General features: G+C 35.5%; 1 protein-coding gene across 2 annotated transcripts in view; it reads left to right on the plus strand.

The window, feature by feature from the left end:
- Positions 1–18,184, plus strand: part of NCKAP1 (NCK associated protein 1) — a 61,645-nt gene that overhangs the window by 22,831 nt on the left and 20,630 nt on the right. The window contains exons 3-20 of one of the 2 annotated variants that reach the window (XM_075153701.1): positions 369–461; positions 660–716; positions 1,729–1,871; positions 1,954–2,044; positions 4,239–4,376; positions 5,110–5,158; positions 5,620–5,776; positions 6,367–6,423; positions 6,920–7,016; positions 7,241–7,347; positions 8,511–8,643; positions 10,078–10,159; positions 10,607–10,665; positions 11,459–11,604; positions 12,108–12,240; positions 14,020–14,139; positions 14,443–14,582; positions 15,794–15,925. In XM_075153701.1, the coding sequence (XP_075009802.1) occupies positions 369–461; positions 660–716; positions 1,729–1,871; positions 1,954–2,044; positions 4,239–4,376; positions 5,110–5,158; positions 5,620–5,776; positions 6,367–6,423; positions 6,920–7,016; positions 7,241–7,347; positions 8,511–8,643; positions 10,078–10,159; positions 10,607–10,665; positions 11,459–11,604; positions 12,108–12,240; positions 14,020–14,139; positions 14,443–14,582; positions 15,794–15,925 (1,934 nt within the window). The remainder of the gene's footprint in view (positions 1–368; positions 462–659; positions 717–1,728; positions 1,872–1,953; positions 2,045–4,238; positions 4,377–5,109; positions 5,159–5,619; positions 5,777–6,366; positions 6,424–6,919; positions 7,017–7,240; positions 7,348–8,510; positions 8,644–10,077; positions 10,160–10,606; positions 10,666–11,458; positions 11,605–12,107; positions 12,241–14,019; positions 14,140–14,442; positions 14,583–15,793; positions 15,926–18,184) is intronic. The other variant, XM_075153702.1, reaches the window with a different exon arrangement.

Here is an 18,184-nt window from a genome sequence, read left to right on the forward strand (position 1 = left end):
AACGTCATTGGTTTTTTTGTCATACTGATTTGTGCTCACGTACTGTTCTGCTTTTGCTAATTATACATATGATAACACTGTTTTCCTAACTGCCCATTTTCATCTCTAGCTGGGCTAAACAATATGGCTATGATTACTAATGTGTACTAATTTGACTTTTATCTTCAAAGTATAGTTGGCAGCTGTTAAAATGATCTGTTCTGAGAACTCTGTGTGTATTTGAGACATACAGAACCTCAGTCTTAGAAAACCATGTTAAGGCTTCTTTGCATAGCCTGGTGGTTACTCTGCGCTTCACAGGCATTATTTTTCAGCAGTCTTCTCAAGATCTTCTAAGAACAGTGTGCATGTTTATGTTTCTCTTTTAGCAACAGCTTGCTCAGCTCCAGAAAGAAAAATCAGAGATTCTCAAGAACCTGGCATTATACTACTTCACTTTTGTTGATGTTATGGAATTTAAGGTAAGGTATTGCAAATGTGTAAGTTGTTCTGTCACATCAGGTTTCTGTCTTTTTATTTATGGAGTAACACCATAAAATGAAATAGCTGAACTTGTAGCTCTGTTCTTTAAAAAAAATGAAATCAGTCTCCGTCACTAAGGATAGTAAAGTCATTTACTTAGATCCTTTTAAATTAAAGTTATTCCTTTGTTTTTCAAGGACCATGTTTGTGAGCTGCTGAACACTATTGATGTTTGCCAAGTCTTCTTTGATATTGTAAGTTTCTGGATTTAAACTTTCAAATGCCACTTAAAATTGTTTCTAATCAGAGTCCTGTGTGGAGAATTAGAAGGACTTGTTTATGTTAGCCCAAGAAACATGACATCTCTAGTTATAAATGCAAGAGAAATAAAAATACTGTAATCTTCAGATCTCTAACTTTTATAAATAGCTTGAAATCAGAAGACAGACCATTTTAAACAGGCTATTTATAGATAGCAGTAACAGCATTGTCTGTTACCAGACATACAAATCTTTCTGTAATTTTTACTTTATTGTATCTGCAAGTTTATTCTCAGAGGTTTACTGTCATCTATATGCTTAAGCCACGTAGGCTTACAAAACAGGAATATTACTGCTGTCCTTATGTGAGGAGGTCACTTCTGATGTTGGCTAAAGCAAGTACAAAAGCAGTTAAAAGTGTTACATTTAAAAAAACAAACAAACAAACAAAAAACAAAACCACCAAACACCAAAAAACCCCAAAACAAAACCTCAAACACCTTTTCTTTTTGGTTTCAGCTTTCTTTTCTAATGTTCATAATGTCACCTTGCTAGTTTTAGTCATTATTCTAAATTTTGGCTTACTTAGTTTCATACTATGAAAGCGGAGCAGGTGTATATTCTATGGAATGATCTTACCAGGCCAGTGGGATATATGCTAGGTTTTTACATTACAGAGTCTTATTAAAATATAATTCGCAGGCCAAGGCACTTAGTGACTGCTTAGTAACATCCAAGAAAAGTTTTCCTATCTGTCAGCTAACCTGTGACACTTGAGCCTGGAAAGATTTATTTGCGTGCTTGCTTTCATGAATACCAACAGTTCTGGGGATTTGAGTGAATAAATTAAGATTATACGAAGTCTGTATGCAACCAGAACAAAAACTTCGATCAAGACAATCCATTGTATCTAAAAAATGCTGAAAATTGGTGGAAAGGTAAGGAAAAAGTTTCATACTTGTTTCTGAAAGTTTTAGAATGGTAATTTACTGTTTTTTATCTCTAGACTGTAAACTTCGATTTAACAAAGAACTACCTAGATTTGATTATAACCTACACAACTCTTATGATACTGCTGTCTCGAATTGAAGAAAGGAAGGCTATCATTGGATTGTATAACTATGCCCATGAAATGACACATGGAGCAAGGTAAAAATATGTTGTGTAGGAAGTGTGTTTAATAATAATAATAACAACTACACCTGAGTGAATTGTTTGTTGTTGCTTTTAGTGACAGAGAATATCCACGCCTTGGCCAGATGATTGTGGATTATGAAAATCCTTTAAAGAAAATGATGGAGGAATTTGTACCTCACAGTAAAGTATGTAACTACTTTTCACAGGAACACAGTAACCTTAATTGAGAGAAGCAGAGATAAAAAAGTAAATATGCAAGAGTTTGTGTGGTCAAAAGCCACTAGGTATAAATTTTACAGGAGATTTTACTTACAATGGATGTCTGGGGTTGGGGATTGATATCCTATTAAATAACAGAACCTGTAGAAATACAGGAATGCTAAGACCCCTTGGTAAGGTTCTGTTTTATTCACGGATTTTAGGATATTTAGGATATTTTAGGATATTTAAGGATTAGAAATTGATTAAAAATCAGTTGTAGATCATCTGAGAATAGCTACGTCTGTGTTTTGTTTTGGTTTGTAGCTTGAAATGAAGGAGATTCCTACTGTTTCTATGTTTTGCTGGTTTACCATCCTAGATGAATGTGTTTATCTATTTTGTAACCTAAGGGTTTTTGCTTTGGATTGTCCTTAAACTGGGGATGCTGAATATTGCCACTGCCTCTTTAATAATATCTCCTGTACTCAAAAGCTGACGTTGTGTACCCTGCTTGGTTGACTTCGCTAAGTTAAATGAACCCCATTCCTTCAGCCTTTTCTATACAAATGTTTTTAAGCTTTTATTCTTACACAGCTGGTTGTGCTGCAGTTCTGTGATGATTTATCTAGGCTGTATTTTCATATGAGAATACCTTGGAAAAGTGACAGAAGCCTCACCAAAGTCAATGTATATCCTGTTTATCACTTCCCATTTGTCCACTAAGCTTGCTCCTCTGTCAAAGGAAACTAGATTTGTTTGGTGGGTACTGACCAACTGTAATTTATAAAGGTGTTGTTTTCTAGGTGCTTGCAACCTGATTGCCTAACAACTTACTTTGGAATCTTTGGCAGGAGTTTAAGTTGAATACTAAGTTATTGCCTGAAATTTTTAAGGTTTGGGGTTTCTTTTTCCCCTGTTTTGAAGTCTAGATGCTGGTTGTGTTTTCTTCTCTAGTCCTCTTGAGATTTTTCTTAATTTTGTTAAACTTTTGAAGATAGTCACTAGAAGTTCAGAGTTTTTCAGCTACTTCTTTAAGTGCTCTGAGGTGAAATAGTTTTGAATACTTCTCATTTGTCTAAATAATCTGTAATCTTATTTTTGTTATACTTTCTTCTGCACAATTCCTGTCTTGTTAAGACTTATTTGGCTAAGGATCTCATTTGCAATCAATCTTTTCTGGTACACTTTTTAGCAAAGATGCTTCACTTTTCAGTATTATTTTTGTTTATGCTTTTTTATTTAATAGTGGACCAATCCTTTCCCTTGAAATGTTTTGTAAAGCCATTTTTCAGTCTAATTGTTGCTCTTCTGCTTATTCTGTGCTAGAGGTATAAATTGGGGTCAAGGATCCCTTCAGGCACCATGCTATAGAAACAAATACTTAGGTTACACTCTCATGGAACTGCGCACTTAAGTTGTCCTTCCATCATCTCACTACTTTCCAGTAAACCTGACAGTTGTTTAGTCCTTTAAATTAGCTTCAGCAGATGACTTTTTTTTTGCCTGGGTGACCTTCTTTGCTGGCGTAACGCTTAGACCTGGGTCCCTGAGGTCTCATACAAGCACCAGTATTGATGCAAAAGACAGGGAGAAGGTGTAGGACAGCACTTACTTGGATAAGCTTAATCTGCTATGAAGATGCTCCTGTAGAGAGTATCTGCTCAAAATAATTACAAGTTGCTAGTGAAGAGGGAAGGACATGCTAAATGAAGTGGCAGAGAAGGGAATAACACAGTAATTGGGATGCTTGAATAAATAATGAACAACTTTCAGTTGTACATGACAGATTTGTTGTCCCCTATTGATTTTTTTCATGTCCTCTCATTCTGAACTCAGAGTTTTATAACTCTAATTAAAAAATATTAAAAAAATCAAAACCTCCTGCTTCTCTTCATCCCTCCCTTAACCTGGAATAGTCTTTTGTATGTGAAATAAACTAGATGCAGTGGGTTTTAACCTCAAGGTTAATTTCAGAACTAGTTCAGTAAAATGTTTTGATTATTGTTAGTAGTATTGCTGACAAAACAGCACTACTGATAAAATAGTACTTAGTGTCTGTTGTGCTTGGAGTATGGCAGTGTCAATACACAGTTCACAACATGAAGTAAAGAACTTGGATATTTATTCAAGACTGAGCCTTGAGGACATCTTCAAACTAATCATTGGTCTTGTTTTTAGTCCCTTTCAGATGCTCTGATTTCACTCCAGATGGTCTATCCTCGAAGAAATCTCTCAGCTGACCAGTGGAGAAACGCACAACTACTGAGCCTCATCAGTGCCCCCAGTACAATGCTTAATCCCGCACAGTCTGACACAGTATGGCCTTTTAATTTGCATTATATGATAAAGTTAAGCAGGGTTTTCCATAAAATAATGTCGGGGATGTTTTATTTTCTATTTGATTATCTTTATGTGGCTTTTAATCAGGGAAGTAAATAGGTTAGTTGGGAGAGCTGAATACTTTAGTATGGGGGTAAAAGTTTTCTCGCATTAATTAGAGCTTCTGTTGGTTAGCTCATGCCTTCATTTCCAGTATTTGATAATCAAAAGATGAAGAAGTTACCTTCTGCAGTGCAGCAGGAAGGAATCCTGTGTACTGTCTCAGGTGTTTGCGGGCCAACAGACTGAAAATCAGAACTGATACTTCCTTAAAAATTTTTACTGTTCGCATTTGCTCCCTCACTTGTGATGTGAATGATCATCTTTCTGAAAAAATTCAAGTGTTAATAGCTGTCAGGTTGTGATTAGTATACATCAAAAGCCTTTAGTTCTATAATATTCTTAAATACAATGTTTGTTGAAGCTAAACGTTTGTCAGAAATTGTTCGCTGTTTTGTTCAAGGTATTGGAGGATATGGAAGCTCGTTTAATGTTTAAACCCTCAGTTTCTAGAGGGAGGAAAAAATACCCTGTTAGTAATCAGAAGCAGTCTTCCATGATTCATAAGCGCTTAAGGCTTTATTTGTACCTTTTTTCTAAAAAGTGCTTCTCATGAAATGTATTGTCTTTTGTATAATTAGTTTGCTACAAATTACTGTTTTTTCAACAGATGCCATGTGAATACCTCTCTCTGGATGCAATGGAAAAATGGATCATTTGTGAGTAGAATCTTCTGAAACAGCTTGTGGTTGTATTAAAAAAAAGTTAACATTTAAAAGACTGCTTGCTTTTCTGTACTGTACAAAAGCTGTTGTATTCAAATTAGATTCTAAAGAACTTGATTAAATCTCATTTGTATGTATCATACTTCTACATACAGTGAAGTTAGAATTCAGCATATGCTGGAATGGAGTTGTCATCAATTTATTCCCCTTTGAATAAAAATGAGGGTTTTAGTAATTCTGATGAACATAGCTGAGTAGTATCAGGATTAAGGAATTCACGTTACAAAAGTAAGCTCCACTAGAACAGCGTGGGGTATTTTTTTGTATATAAAATTATGTTATCCATTAAACAGTTTACCAATGAACTATTTAAGAAAAATGCATAATAATCTTACTGTTTTCTTGCTCTCTTTATGCATTGGGTTTGTGAAACGTATCAATGTAAACTTTTGAAGTTGGATTTATTTTGTGCCATGGAATCCTAAACAGTGATGCCACAGCTTTGAACCTTTGGAAACTTGCACTTCAAAGCAGCTCTTGCTTGGCTCTGTTTCGAGATGAAGTATTCCATATTCACAAAGCTGCAGAAGACTTGTTTGTAAACATACGAGGGTAAGTTTTCGTTCTCTTTTTCTCCTTTCAGAACCTCTCTTAAAGTATCATTTCTGTTTTGAAAATGTTACTTCTACTTCATGTAAGTTCTGCTTCAGGATAGTCAGTACACAAACATTTTTTTCTTAGTATCTTGACTATTTCTTTAATGCATCACTTGCAGGAGCCCGACTTCATAACCATCATGCCTTTTTTTATCTCAGTTCTGAAAAAGTCTGGTGAATCAGTCTCTAAAATGACAAAAGTTAAAACTAATGATCTCGCCCACAAATCTTAATCTAGTGAAGAGAAATGATGTCACGAATGCAGAGTTTGCTTGGAAAATTGCATGTCTGCCACTGTTTTTGCAATATATCGTATAAAAATGCAGACAGAAACAAAGTTGAGCAGTCTACCAGCGAGCACTAGGAGCACTTCACTAGAGAGTATTTTTGGTTTGGGTATCCAGTTTTAGCATTTAGCTCTGATCGGGGAAATAAGTCTTGCATGAGCTTTTTGCTGTACCCTGCTTGCTGTGGCACTGCAAGTCCCGCTCAGCTCTTGCTAAATTGTGCTACTTACTACCGTATTGGATTGTTTTTCACTTGCAGCTACAACAAGCGTATTAATGACATCAGAGAGTGCAAAGAAGCTGCTGTTTCACATGCGTAAGTGTCTTGCAAGATTTTAGTGTTGGTTTTCTTAACAAAGTTATAAAGAATGTATAAACAGGATTTGTTGAATCCTGAATTAGTTGTGCCTGTTCAAATGGGATCATGTACTGATTGTTCTTTTCAATCTGGATTTGCTTAATGCCGTTATCAATTCAACTTCCCAAGTTATAGATTATTTTTCAAATTTTCAGGATGGAAGCATTTAGTTTACTCTCCAGTTTCTTTTTGTCTAATTACTTAATGCGAATGCAAATTAAATAGAACTGTTTTAGTGGAGTCAAATGCAAATCACAGAGCAGGGGCAGAGAACTTGGGTTTTAAATTTAATCGTACTTCAGGAATATACAGCGTTGGTCATGGGGATGCCTATTTTAATTGAAGCACATCCTTCGAGATATTGAAATTGGTATGATATGAGCTGCCTATGCTTGGACTTAAGTGTTTGGCAAAACACTTAGTGATGATGTTTCGGTTTGTTCTTTTGATGCAGTGGTTCAATGCATAGAGAGAGACGCAAGTTTTTACGTTCTGCACTCAAAGAACTGGCTACTGTCCTCTCTGATCAGCCAGGCCTGTTGGGTCCCAAGGTAATTACAGTTCTTAAGTTTTGCATTTATGCAATCTTACTTTTCGTTTCTCAGTGATAATGCGACATTTAGTTTGTTTGGGGGGAAAAAATCTCACACTTTGAGAGAAAACCTACTTAGGTTTTAAGATTCTTTGGTTTTAGAGCCCAGTTGCCTCTTGGTGTGCACAAGGTGTCCAACTGTTGTTCACAAGCTTATAGATATATACGATTTTTCTTTTTCAGGCACTTTTTGTATTTATGGCATTATCCTTTGCTCGTGATGAAATTATTTGGCTTCTTCGTCATGCAGATAATATGCCAAAGAAGAGCGCAGATGATTTCATAGATAAGTATGTTAAGAATTTTTAGTGTGATACCCTAAATATTTATGAGAATTTCACAGATGAAATGCATTTGAAAGCAAGGGACTCTTGGGAAAGGATGGCTATATGGAAGAGTTGGGACTGCTCAGAAAATCTTTACCCGGGAATCCCAGAAACTGAAGCACATCAGTGAAAGTTTGTTTTCTCTAGAAAATGTGTTTGTAAAATAAAAATATTTTATAAAAGTTTCATGCATTTTTTTCCTTAGAGAAAGCACAACAAAAAAAAGCTTTATCATGTGTCTTCAGTGTTACTGATTTGCATTGAACAAATCAGTGTGGGGGGAAGGAAACTGTCAGAAAGCTTGATTTGTTGATTTGTAGAATGTCTCCTGTATTGTAGCAACACTGTCTTTTAAATCAGGTAGAGTTTATTTATATAATAAAGCTTTAGTGTCATCATAAACAGAAGGGAAAAATGAGAAATGGGTTTAAGAGATTTATGAATACGGATAGGCAGAAGGGCACTAGTTGTCTTTGAGTTGTTCTCAAGATTATTGAACACAAGATGGAACTGAAAGTCTGTGTATTGACCACAGGAGTTTAAACAACAAGTGACAATCACAAGGCTATTTCTACAGTTGGAGTAGGAAAACCTTGGGGTTTCTTTACTGGACTACGTGCTAGGGATGGACGTCCCGCAGCCTCTCTGAAACAATCTGTGCAAGTATTTAATCATCCTCATGTTTTTAAAAAACAAACAAACAAACCAAAACCAACCCAACAGAAAAGCAGTTATTACAATTGTATTTTTCAGATTTAACCACTTTTTGAGAATTTTTTTTTTTTTTAAATTGAGCATTATAGAAGGGCTTCTTCAAAAAATAAGTGGATAGTTATACAGACCTTTGAGGATTACCATGAGGGCATCCTGTTAATTTATTTCCTGTTGAATGGATTTTACCTTGCAGAGAAAATTACCTATGTAAACTCATTTTACAACGTGAACAAATATTTTCATACAGAAGTTGCCTATTAATAATAAATTTTTAAATAAAATAATTAATAAAATAAACTTTTAAAAGCAAGATATAGGAGGAAACCCCCGTGAGCAGCATTCCACCGACAAAAATTGGTTTTAATATTTTGGGTGTTTCATATTTGTAAGCTTTTCCTTGTCTTCTTGCCTAGACACATAGCCGAGCTAATATTCTACATGGAGGAGCTCAGAGCACATGTGCGAAAATATGGACCTGTGATGCAGAGATACTATGTACAGTATCTCTCTGGCTTTGATGCAGTAGTCTTAAATGAGCTTGTTCAGGTATGGCAAGACTGTGGTTTTGGGTTCTCAAATGCAAACTTTAAAAAGGGCTTTTTATGAAATGCATCCTGGTTTGTGGATTTTGATGAACATTATGGAATAAGGCAAATTAATTTAACTTGCTGTTGAATTCTGGGATTTAGAGTTTACTTTTGGTGGCTATATACTTAAATGTTACTGAACAATGTTACGTTTAGAGACAATGAAACGGGTACTGCCACTGAAGGAGCATTGTAGAAATTATTTTTCTTATTTAGGCTGACAAAGAAATGATAGGCTTTGGGGTTTGATTTTATTCCCTAGTGACCACTAGATGGAGCCCAAATTTTGTGACTAGGTCAGCTACTCAAACTTGACAAATTTGTATTGTAAGCTTTCTTGTTTTCAAAAATTAAGTTCACACTTCAAGCATTACATCAGTTACCCAAAGGCGGAACTGACATCCTTTACTGTTTATTTAAATGAACTATTTGAACAGTTTAAATATCAGTTCATACCACTGTGGTAATCCTTGCTTATAACTCTATATACTTACACGTTAACAGATTTGGTAGTGTGACAGAATGATATATTTTTGAGATTTGTCGTCGATTCCTGGGAAATGATTTCCTAGATTTAGTGAATGACTTCTAAATGCTGTATAAGTGGCATGAATGTTCTGTGTTTAGACAGGATAATCCTTAGGATCAAACTGAAGTGAGGAAAAAAGAATTGGCTTGAATTTTAGTTGTAATTAATTCATAACAAGTATCAAGCACAAGACTAGACAAATGATTGAGTGATAATTTGGATTTTTTTCAGCCTTCAGGTCAAATGTATGTCGGTTATAGCTGGAATTATGAGAAACTTCTGTACTGTATTATTTAATAGGAACATGATCTTATCAGTTGCTGAAACTGCTTTTTCATGAACAGTTGCATTTTTTAAAACTTGAAAACTTGATAGCCCATCTTTCAGGTGGTATAAATCATTCAAATCTGTTAGTAAAAAAACTGTTGAGAGAGGGTTTTGTGGGAAGCAAAATGATGCTGATGTGGGCTCTGTTGTATCCTGCCATGGCCAAATTTCTATGCAGGCAGATCAGGTGCGTGTAGAGGTCAGAAAAATGTTTGATGTCTGCTGTATAACAGGAAAATGTTTGGTGTCCATTTTGTAAATGACTACAGCCTGAAAACGCGTGGGCGCATTTACTGACAGATTTTCCTGTTTCGAGCAGATGTTGGTTTGGAAGCAAGCTTTTCTAGGTATTTGTCATGAACCAATGAATTACAAAGTGAAAGTTGTTAAATAGCACTATTTGAAATATTCCATCGATTAAGTTACCTTTTGTAAATTTTTGTACATTTCAGAGTAGAGCTGATAAATTGGGCATGAGTATTGACATTGTTTCTTAAGCCAAGTTTGAAATAATAATAGCAACAACATTTATTTTAGAATCTTTCAGTGTGCCCAGAGGATGAATCAATCATCATGTCCTCTTTTGTAAACACAATGACTTCACTAAGCGTGAAACAAGGTAAGTTTAAATGAACTTGGGAAAATGGTAACAGAATGGTGGATTCCTCTGGAAAGCTTCATCACTTTTTGTTTCATGCAATCAGTAGAAGCAGATAACTTGCACAAACTGAATTTGTTCCCTTGTTTCTCTCTCGTTACGGTATCGACTTCTTGTTGTGTGTCCCCCTTCCAGGGCAGCTCTATACAGATAGAGCTTTTGAAGAATGCTATTGGGAAGTAATCCTACCTTTTAATTTAGAAAGCATATTACACATATTTTCGTCTAGATATTTTAATTCCTATTAGTATGGCTGTGCTGGGTTGAAATTCTTAGGTAAAAGCATGAGGTTCGGTACGCAAGTAATTCTTGAGTACTTTGGGGTTTTTTAGAAGGTGTGATACAGTATATCTGAATTTTTAGTTGTTTTCCTAAAGGTTTTATGTTCTGTATTTTTCCCTGGTGCAGTTGAAGATGGAGAGGTATTTGACTTCAGAGGAATGAGATTAGATTGGTTTAGATTGCAGGTAAGACTTTGTAAATATGCATGACAAAAGTGACTAACTTAAAACCAAAATGTTTAATAAATTACTGCTCCTCTGGATTACTTTCATACTGCAAGTGGATGACAGGCTATCGAAGAATAACCTACACTTTTAAAATCAAACAAATACTTAAGCAGATAATTTGCTACATTTTGATGTAACTTTGCATTGCATACTTTTTGCAAATCGTTCTTTGGGGTGTTTATAACAGTTCAGAAATAGAATGTGTTGAACATGAGCAGTTTGCTGGCGGCTGTGCACTGTACGGAGTGTGATTCAGCCTGTGCAGCCAAGGGAAGGCAGAGGCTGTTCGGAGAGAAAATAATGTTCAGTGAGATCACTTCTGTGCGTTGCAATAATAGTATCTTCAATTGACTTAATAAAGGGAGGAGTACTGTTTAGACTGTAAATCAAGATTAGATAGACATGCTATTTTGGTATTTGCAAAATAGGCATTCTTTTTCTTGCTTTCCAAAACCTGATTGTTAAAGGAGGGTCACAGGTGCGTGTTTGTGTTTTGTCAATACATTTGTTCTACAATGGAACAGTTTATATGTGAATTGGTGTCATATTCAAATGACATTTGGAGACTTCACTGAAAGGCAGTTTGCTTTTCTTAAGCTATAGTGGAAAGATAAAATAGTCTATCCACGGTCTTTAAGTACACAGGTGTCCTACGCATAGCATAATCAGTATTTAACCTTTATATCGGGCGATGGAATTTGCAAAAAAGCAGCTGTAGATATAATGTAAAATTTTTCTTGTGTCTTTCCAGGCCTACACCAGTGTTTCTAAAGCTTCGCTTAGTCTTGCAGACCATAGAGAACTAGGAAAAATGATGAACACAATCATTTTCCACACAAAAATGGTAGATTCTTTGGTGGAGATGTTGGTTGAAACCTCAGACCTTTCTATATTTTGGTATGTTACTAACCTGACTGTAGACGCTTTTTATTATTTGTTTGGCTTGTCCTTGCAAGTATAATTTTTAAATAGCAAACTTTGTAGGAAGATAAGCCAGTGGGAGAATCAATTAGAATTTCTGTTTTCCATCAGAATTAGTTTGATAAAAGTATTTCTGAAGATCTGTCAGAGAGATTCTTCAAACAGTCATGTAATTGATTTGGGGTCATATGCAGATTCTTACTTAATACATTTTTGCAAAAGGTGCAAGTTTTTGCAGTGCCTATGTGGCAAACATCAGAATAAAAATATGGTGGTAATAATAATAATAATAATAGAGATATGCAAATAAAATGCTCAAGAAGTGAATGCAGAAAACAAACTTTGAAAGCATGATGCAATTTTTGGTATAAGTTATAACTACAAATCTGACACTAATAGCATATTTGATTCGTGTGAAGTAGACTTTATTTGCAGCAAAATTATGTCGGTATTCCATTTAAATGTCTATTTCTGATCAGTTTTTATAGTCGTGCTTTTGAGAAGATGTTTCAGCAGTGTTTGGAGCTTCCCTCTCAGTCAAGATACTCAATTGCATTCCCACTGCTTTGTACTCATTTTATGAGCTGCACCCATGAACTATGCCCAGAAGAGGTAATTTTTAAATATATTGTCTTAGTTATTTTCATCTCTCGTTTAAAGTAGAGAGGACTAGAGCTGAACACTGCAAGGAGGTGTTTGTTATAGCAATGTAAGATTCGAGGGAGGAGAGTAGTAAAAAGGGAAGTAAAACAAGTAGATACCTTCTTACGTGATTCTTCACCCAAATGAAGTAGATCTCAAGTAGATAGAATAGATGTCAAAATCCTTTTCTGAAGTGAGTAAGTATTATCATCGTTGCTTTAAAGAGGGATTAGACTAAGGTACAAAGATTAGATGACTTTTCTGGGGTCGTTCAGGCTTAGATGCTAGTAAATCCCGTATGCCTATTAAAATTTACAAGCAACAGTGTTTCTTTCAAACGGTTTATAAGCTCATAGTTAGAAAAAGGAAATAGGGAGTTGAGAGTTCTGTATGGTTTGTTATAAATAGTGTTTCTTCAGTAAGATTAAAAAAAAAAATCCTAAGTGACAGACAGTATAATGCAAGCATTCGTTTTGGTAAGAACTGGGTAATGCAAGCCCTCTTTGGTTAGAATTAGAAATTAAAAAATGCAGAATGTTGCTTAGAGAAATGGACTCTTTGTTAAAGGAAGTAGTTTGATTCTGAGGAAATTCTTTCTATTTTTATTGTAATGAAATAGATTCTTTAGTACATTTCCTGTATGTCCATTGACTTTGGAATTACTCCAGGGGTTAACTTGGCCAATTTTGTGTAGTGCTCATGAAAGTGTGTTTTCGTTCTTAACAGTGCTCATCTGAAACAACTAGATGAATAAGATCTATTGAAATATGCACTATGTGTGTGTGTGTTTCTTATTTAAACATTAAATCCTCTTCTGCTAAACTTCATCTCAATATATGTCTGTATCATTATTTTCCCTGTATATTTTGCTTTAAACAGCTGCAAACTCTATTTATATTAGACAACCACTAAAAAGTTTCCAGGAAAGCTTCCCTTCAGGACAAGAGATGTCTTTCAGAACAATTACAGTAACACTAAGGAATCAGTAGCCCAAGTCCACTGTACACTAGTTACTGTAAATTCAGCTGCAGCAAGCACATTTCGCCACAGCTGGCAGAACTTTGAGTTCAGTATCTGAATTGTGTGACTTGTTAACTATTATCGTTTTGGAAAAATAATCTTCGCTGTACTGTGTACAGTGTGGGGTAGTGTGGCTGCTAGAAAATAAATAAACATTAGTGGTGAAAGAAGGATTTAATTGAGACAGAAGGCTATGCTTGTGCAGATCCAGACAAAGGAACTGAATCCAGAAATTAATTTAGTAGAGCTTCGCTATTGACTTTTTCAGTGGTGTGAATGACACTGTGCTTTCCCTATAGCTTCAGTTGCATGCTTTTTTTCCCCTGTTAGATTTAGTACTGGTGCAAATTAATGAAGAGGACATTCACGGCCACCTTGAGTATTGGACACTTCAAAGTAAATTCACTCCAAAATTAAACATGAAAACCTACTTTTTAAAATTTATTTTGCCTCCTTTTACAGAAAATGTTTTACAAAATACAGTAAGCAAAATATTTTTAATTATAATATGCTGCTTTAACTTTGAATATTTCCTGGTTCAAGTTGCTTCAAAAAAAAAAAATATCCTGGAGCTGAGACTGTTAAGGACTAACGAATTTATTATTTCTCGTACCCCAGTTCTGTGATTTAGTGAACCATTAACTGCCGTACAGTGTGTGTATTGTCTTGAATATTGTAGGACTAACAGGAAACTGAAAATGAGACTTCCTCTTTTTTCCTCTCTAACAGCGACATCACATTGGAGATCGTAGTCTTTCCTTGTGTAACATGTTCTTGGATGAAATGGCTAAGCAAGCTCGAAATCTTATCACAGATATTTGCACAGAACAATGTACGCTGAGTGATCAGGTGAGTGTGGTTGTGTCTATTCTTTTAATTCTCCTCTGAGATTTTCTAGGTTGTTCGACTTCCTGAATTTTTATGGGTTTATTTCCTGTTCACCTTTTTTCACTGTTTTGGGGAAGTTTTCTGTTTATAAAATGGAAGGTGGTTTGAGGAAAACTTTTTATATTAGAATTGTGTAGCTAGTAGTCAAAGGAAGAATGTGTTACTTGTGTGATGAAGTCACCTGGACCATAAACTTACTTTGTGTTTCATGGCTGCTAAGAAGTTGGATTTTTATTTGGGGGGCTTATTTTTATCTTCTACTAGTTGCTGCCAAAGCATTGTGCCAAAACCATCAGTCAAGCAGTGAACAAGAAGTCAAAAAAACAGACTGGAAAGAAAGGAGAACCTGAAAGGGAGAAACCAGGAGTAGAAAGCATGAGGAAAAACAGATTGGTTGTGACAAAGTAAGCCTCTTCTATTCCTTTCACCTAGAATCCCAAGTCAAAACGTGTGTGTTACATATTGAATGCTTCTTGCTTAATTTATCTGAGTGAGTTTAACTGACTGTAAATATGACGACTTTGTAGTTTGTGAGCATATGATGCTTCTGTAGTTGTATAGAGACTGAATTCTGTTCAGTAGAGCGATAGGAATGTGTATCTCTTGAATTTATCCCCTCGGCCGTTTCCTTTCCTGAGCAGAAAGGATCCCTGTGCTGTAGCTAGGTTTCCTGTATAGCCATATGAATTGTTCTGGAAGTCCAAGGAGCGGGTGACATCTTCGCTTCTGCCTTGCTTTAACACTGTTAACTAGGGAAAGTAGAGGCTGGGCTGGAAGTTCTTGCTGCCGAAAGGCTGTTTGCTGCCTTCAGCTGCTGGGGTGGAGTTGAGGCTCCAGTGCCTGTACCAGCTGGGGAAGGTTTCCTTGTTAGTGGCTGCAGAAGAATTGAAAGCACCAGCAAATAAAAAACAAAACCAAAAAACCCACCTGAAAGAGAAAACAAAGGTTAATAAATACAGTTTGGGGTATAAGAGAAGATAGGGGAGGAAAAGGTAGAAGATAATTGTTGGGAAAGGTCACAGGACAAGATGGTAGAGTGATAAAAGTATGAGGAGGAAGGAAGCTAAGAAAAGGAAACAATAAATGTTTAGTGTTGTGGCTGGGAGTGGCTAAACACACACACTGCTGAAAGGGAAGTGGTTTTGCTACAGATGCAACAACCAAACATCAGAGAGCTGTAAAGATTAGAGAAGTTGAGGGAAAAGAACTTGCTTGTAGCTTAAGATTCCCTCCCCCAATATATTTAGGTTTTTAGTACTGGCTGGTGGCAAGCATTACTTGTGTTGCTTAGTTCAGTTAGGAAAGAACCACCTTAAAAGACTGTTCTTTTGAGGGGAAAAAAAAATGTATATGTATATATAAAAATATGTACATATCTCTCGCATCACTGTGTGTGATGCAGATCAGTATGCAGTTGTAGGATGTGTTCTTACCCAAAATTCTGTTTTTTAAATAAGCTAGAAAAATGTCTCAAAGCGGAAAAAAATAATGAAAGGAAGAGTTAGAGCTGTACCTGCTCTTGAGGCACATTCCATCCAGCATGTGCTTTCCATGATAATACATACTTACGTTACATTAAATATTTTTCTTGAATTCTTGTTGACTGTTCTTAAAGCCTGGACAAACTGCACACTGCACTTTCTGAGCTCTGCTTCTCAATCAATTACGTACCGAACATGGTGGTTTGGGAACACACGTTTACCCCAAGAGAATATTTAACGTCTCACCTGGAAATCCGCTTTACCAAGTAAGAAATATTATAAAGTTAGACATATTCATACACAAGATAAGTCTTTGCTGATTTGATGTTGGAATTATTGTATACTTACTACATAAAACTAGTTTTTCAAGGTGGATTGCGAAACTGGTAAGTCAAATTCTGACTAAAATGACAATTAAGTTGTATGTGCAGACATACACAGTTGTTAGTTCCTGTTTTAAAACAAAATGTATTGAAATGAATATCGCCTATTTAACAGCCTGATCCTGCATTCCTAGTCCTTTGTATTTTGTAGGAATATCACCAATTTGACAGCCTGATCCTGCATTCCCAGTCCTTTGTATTTTGTAGGAGTTGGTGACGCCTATTTTTAGATATTTATAAAGACTGTCTTCCCACCGTTCTTTTGCACAGTGCTGGATTGTTTCAAGTGTTTGAGTTTACTGGCTTGCTGAAAGGGAAATCTAAAAATCAGAACTCAAGACCTGACAAAGTCAATTGAAAAGATATTTTAATTACCTTTTTTCTTAAAATAAAAGGTATTGCCACTTGATATTCCTGTCTGTTCTACCTTGATCTTCCCATCGTTGTTTACAGAAATAGGCAAATGGCAACTTCTGGAGAGGACTGCATATTAAAACAGCCAGCTATCCTGGTTGTATTTAATGCCAAGGAGTACTGATTATGTATTCCATACAAGGTATAAAGACTTAATAAAACTTTTAATCATCAAGACATAAGTCTCTGGAGCCCTCCATCTTTAAAGTAAGACAAGGTGGCATAAAAGTAAAGATTACAGCTGACTTCTTAGAGTCATGAAGTTATGTTCAGGTTTATGAACCTAGGCCAGTGCAGGTCATATTTTCTTATTTTTTTTAATTTGGGGGGGGTTGGCTTGTGGATTGGGGCTGAAGCCACAGGCAGGTGGCTTTCAGAGTCTACTTTCCTTTTTCTTGCCTCATGAAAGAAATGAGACTTGTTAGCCAAACAGAATAAATGTTCAATTTATAATTGTTTTTCAGATATTTGAGTGGCATTTCTTCGAGGTTTGCATGTTACCTTTAAATAAAGTGTTAGTGTTTCAGTTTTTTGTTTACTGTTTTAACCTGCTCTGTTTCATATGTGATTGGACTAGAGCTTATTATTATGCCACTTAATCTTGTAATAATACCAATTTTGAATTGGTTTTAAAACAAAAGAGAGACTGTCTCAGAAGTAAACCTGTGAAAATAGGCTTATTTTCACATTTCCAAGCAACAACGAAAATGTTACTTAAATAAACTGATGTCCTCCTCCAGAATAACTCATCCCGTTCACCTCTGATGAAGGTAGTGATCTACCCATTTTTCTTTTGTGTTTTTTTTTTGGTTGCTGTTCTGCCTTTGAGAAGTACATACCACTCAAAAGCTTAGCTCTGAAAGTCAGACTGTTACAGCCTAAAATGAATACTGCAACAAGTATTTGTTTCCTAAGAGTACTTCGTTTGCTTTAAGGACTCCCGATACAGTTTGCTTGAGGGCCTGCTTTCAGTGGGATACTGGGTAAAGTTCATTTATGTTAAAAGAGAATATACAGTCCTTTGTGCAGTTCTGATCTAGCTTGAAAGCTAGCCTGATGTATGAGACAGCAATTATTAGAAGCCTGGCTTTATTTATAGTGAGAATTTGGACAAATCAAAGGATGTCCTGCAATTTCTTGACTTTTTGATTAAAGATAGAAATCACTGTGTTAGCTAAAGGGAGATTTGTTTTTCATTAATAAGATTCCTATTTATTTACTTAACATATACCCAAATTTTTAAAATTGTATATACAAATATAACTGAAGCTTACCTACCAAATGATGTAAAAATATTTCCTTTTATCTACTTACAAGATAATTGCTGAGAGGCATTAGCTGTTGAAAGCAGAGCTTCTGATAACTTTCTTGAAAAGTTATTTAAAACAGTTAAAGTGTAATTTTAAAAAAAAGGTAGGCTCTAGGAAAGCTATCTGTATTGCAAAAGAGATGAGATCTTTCAAGATAACTTTGAGATTTTTTTTAATCCTGTGTGAGCTGAGGCAGAAAGAAGAGAGATTAAATGGTATGGTCTGTCTTGCAAAATTTAGGCACTTAAATACAGTAGGCATAGTTAATATCACAAGATAATCAGGTATGCCTTTAAATACTTACACAAAGCAACACAAGATAGAAATTTTGCTTTGAGTATTTTCGATTCATACTTAATTATAGTTTGGTTTTTTTTAACAGGTATTTCAAACTAAAACTATGACAGCAACTTTGGTC

Source organism: Calonectris borealis, chromosome 6, assembly GCF_964195595.1.
Source record: "Calonectris borealis chromosome 6, bCalBor7.hap1.2, whole genome shotgun sequence".
NCBI lineage: Eukaryota > Metazoa > Chordata > Aves > Procellariiformes > Procellariidae > Calonectris > Calonectris borealis.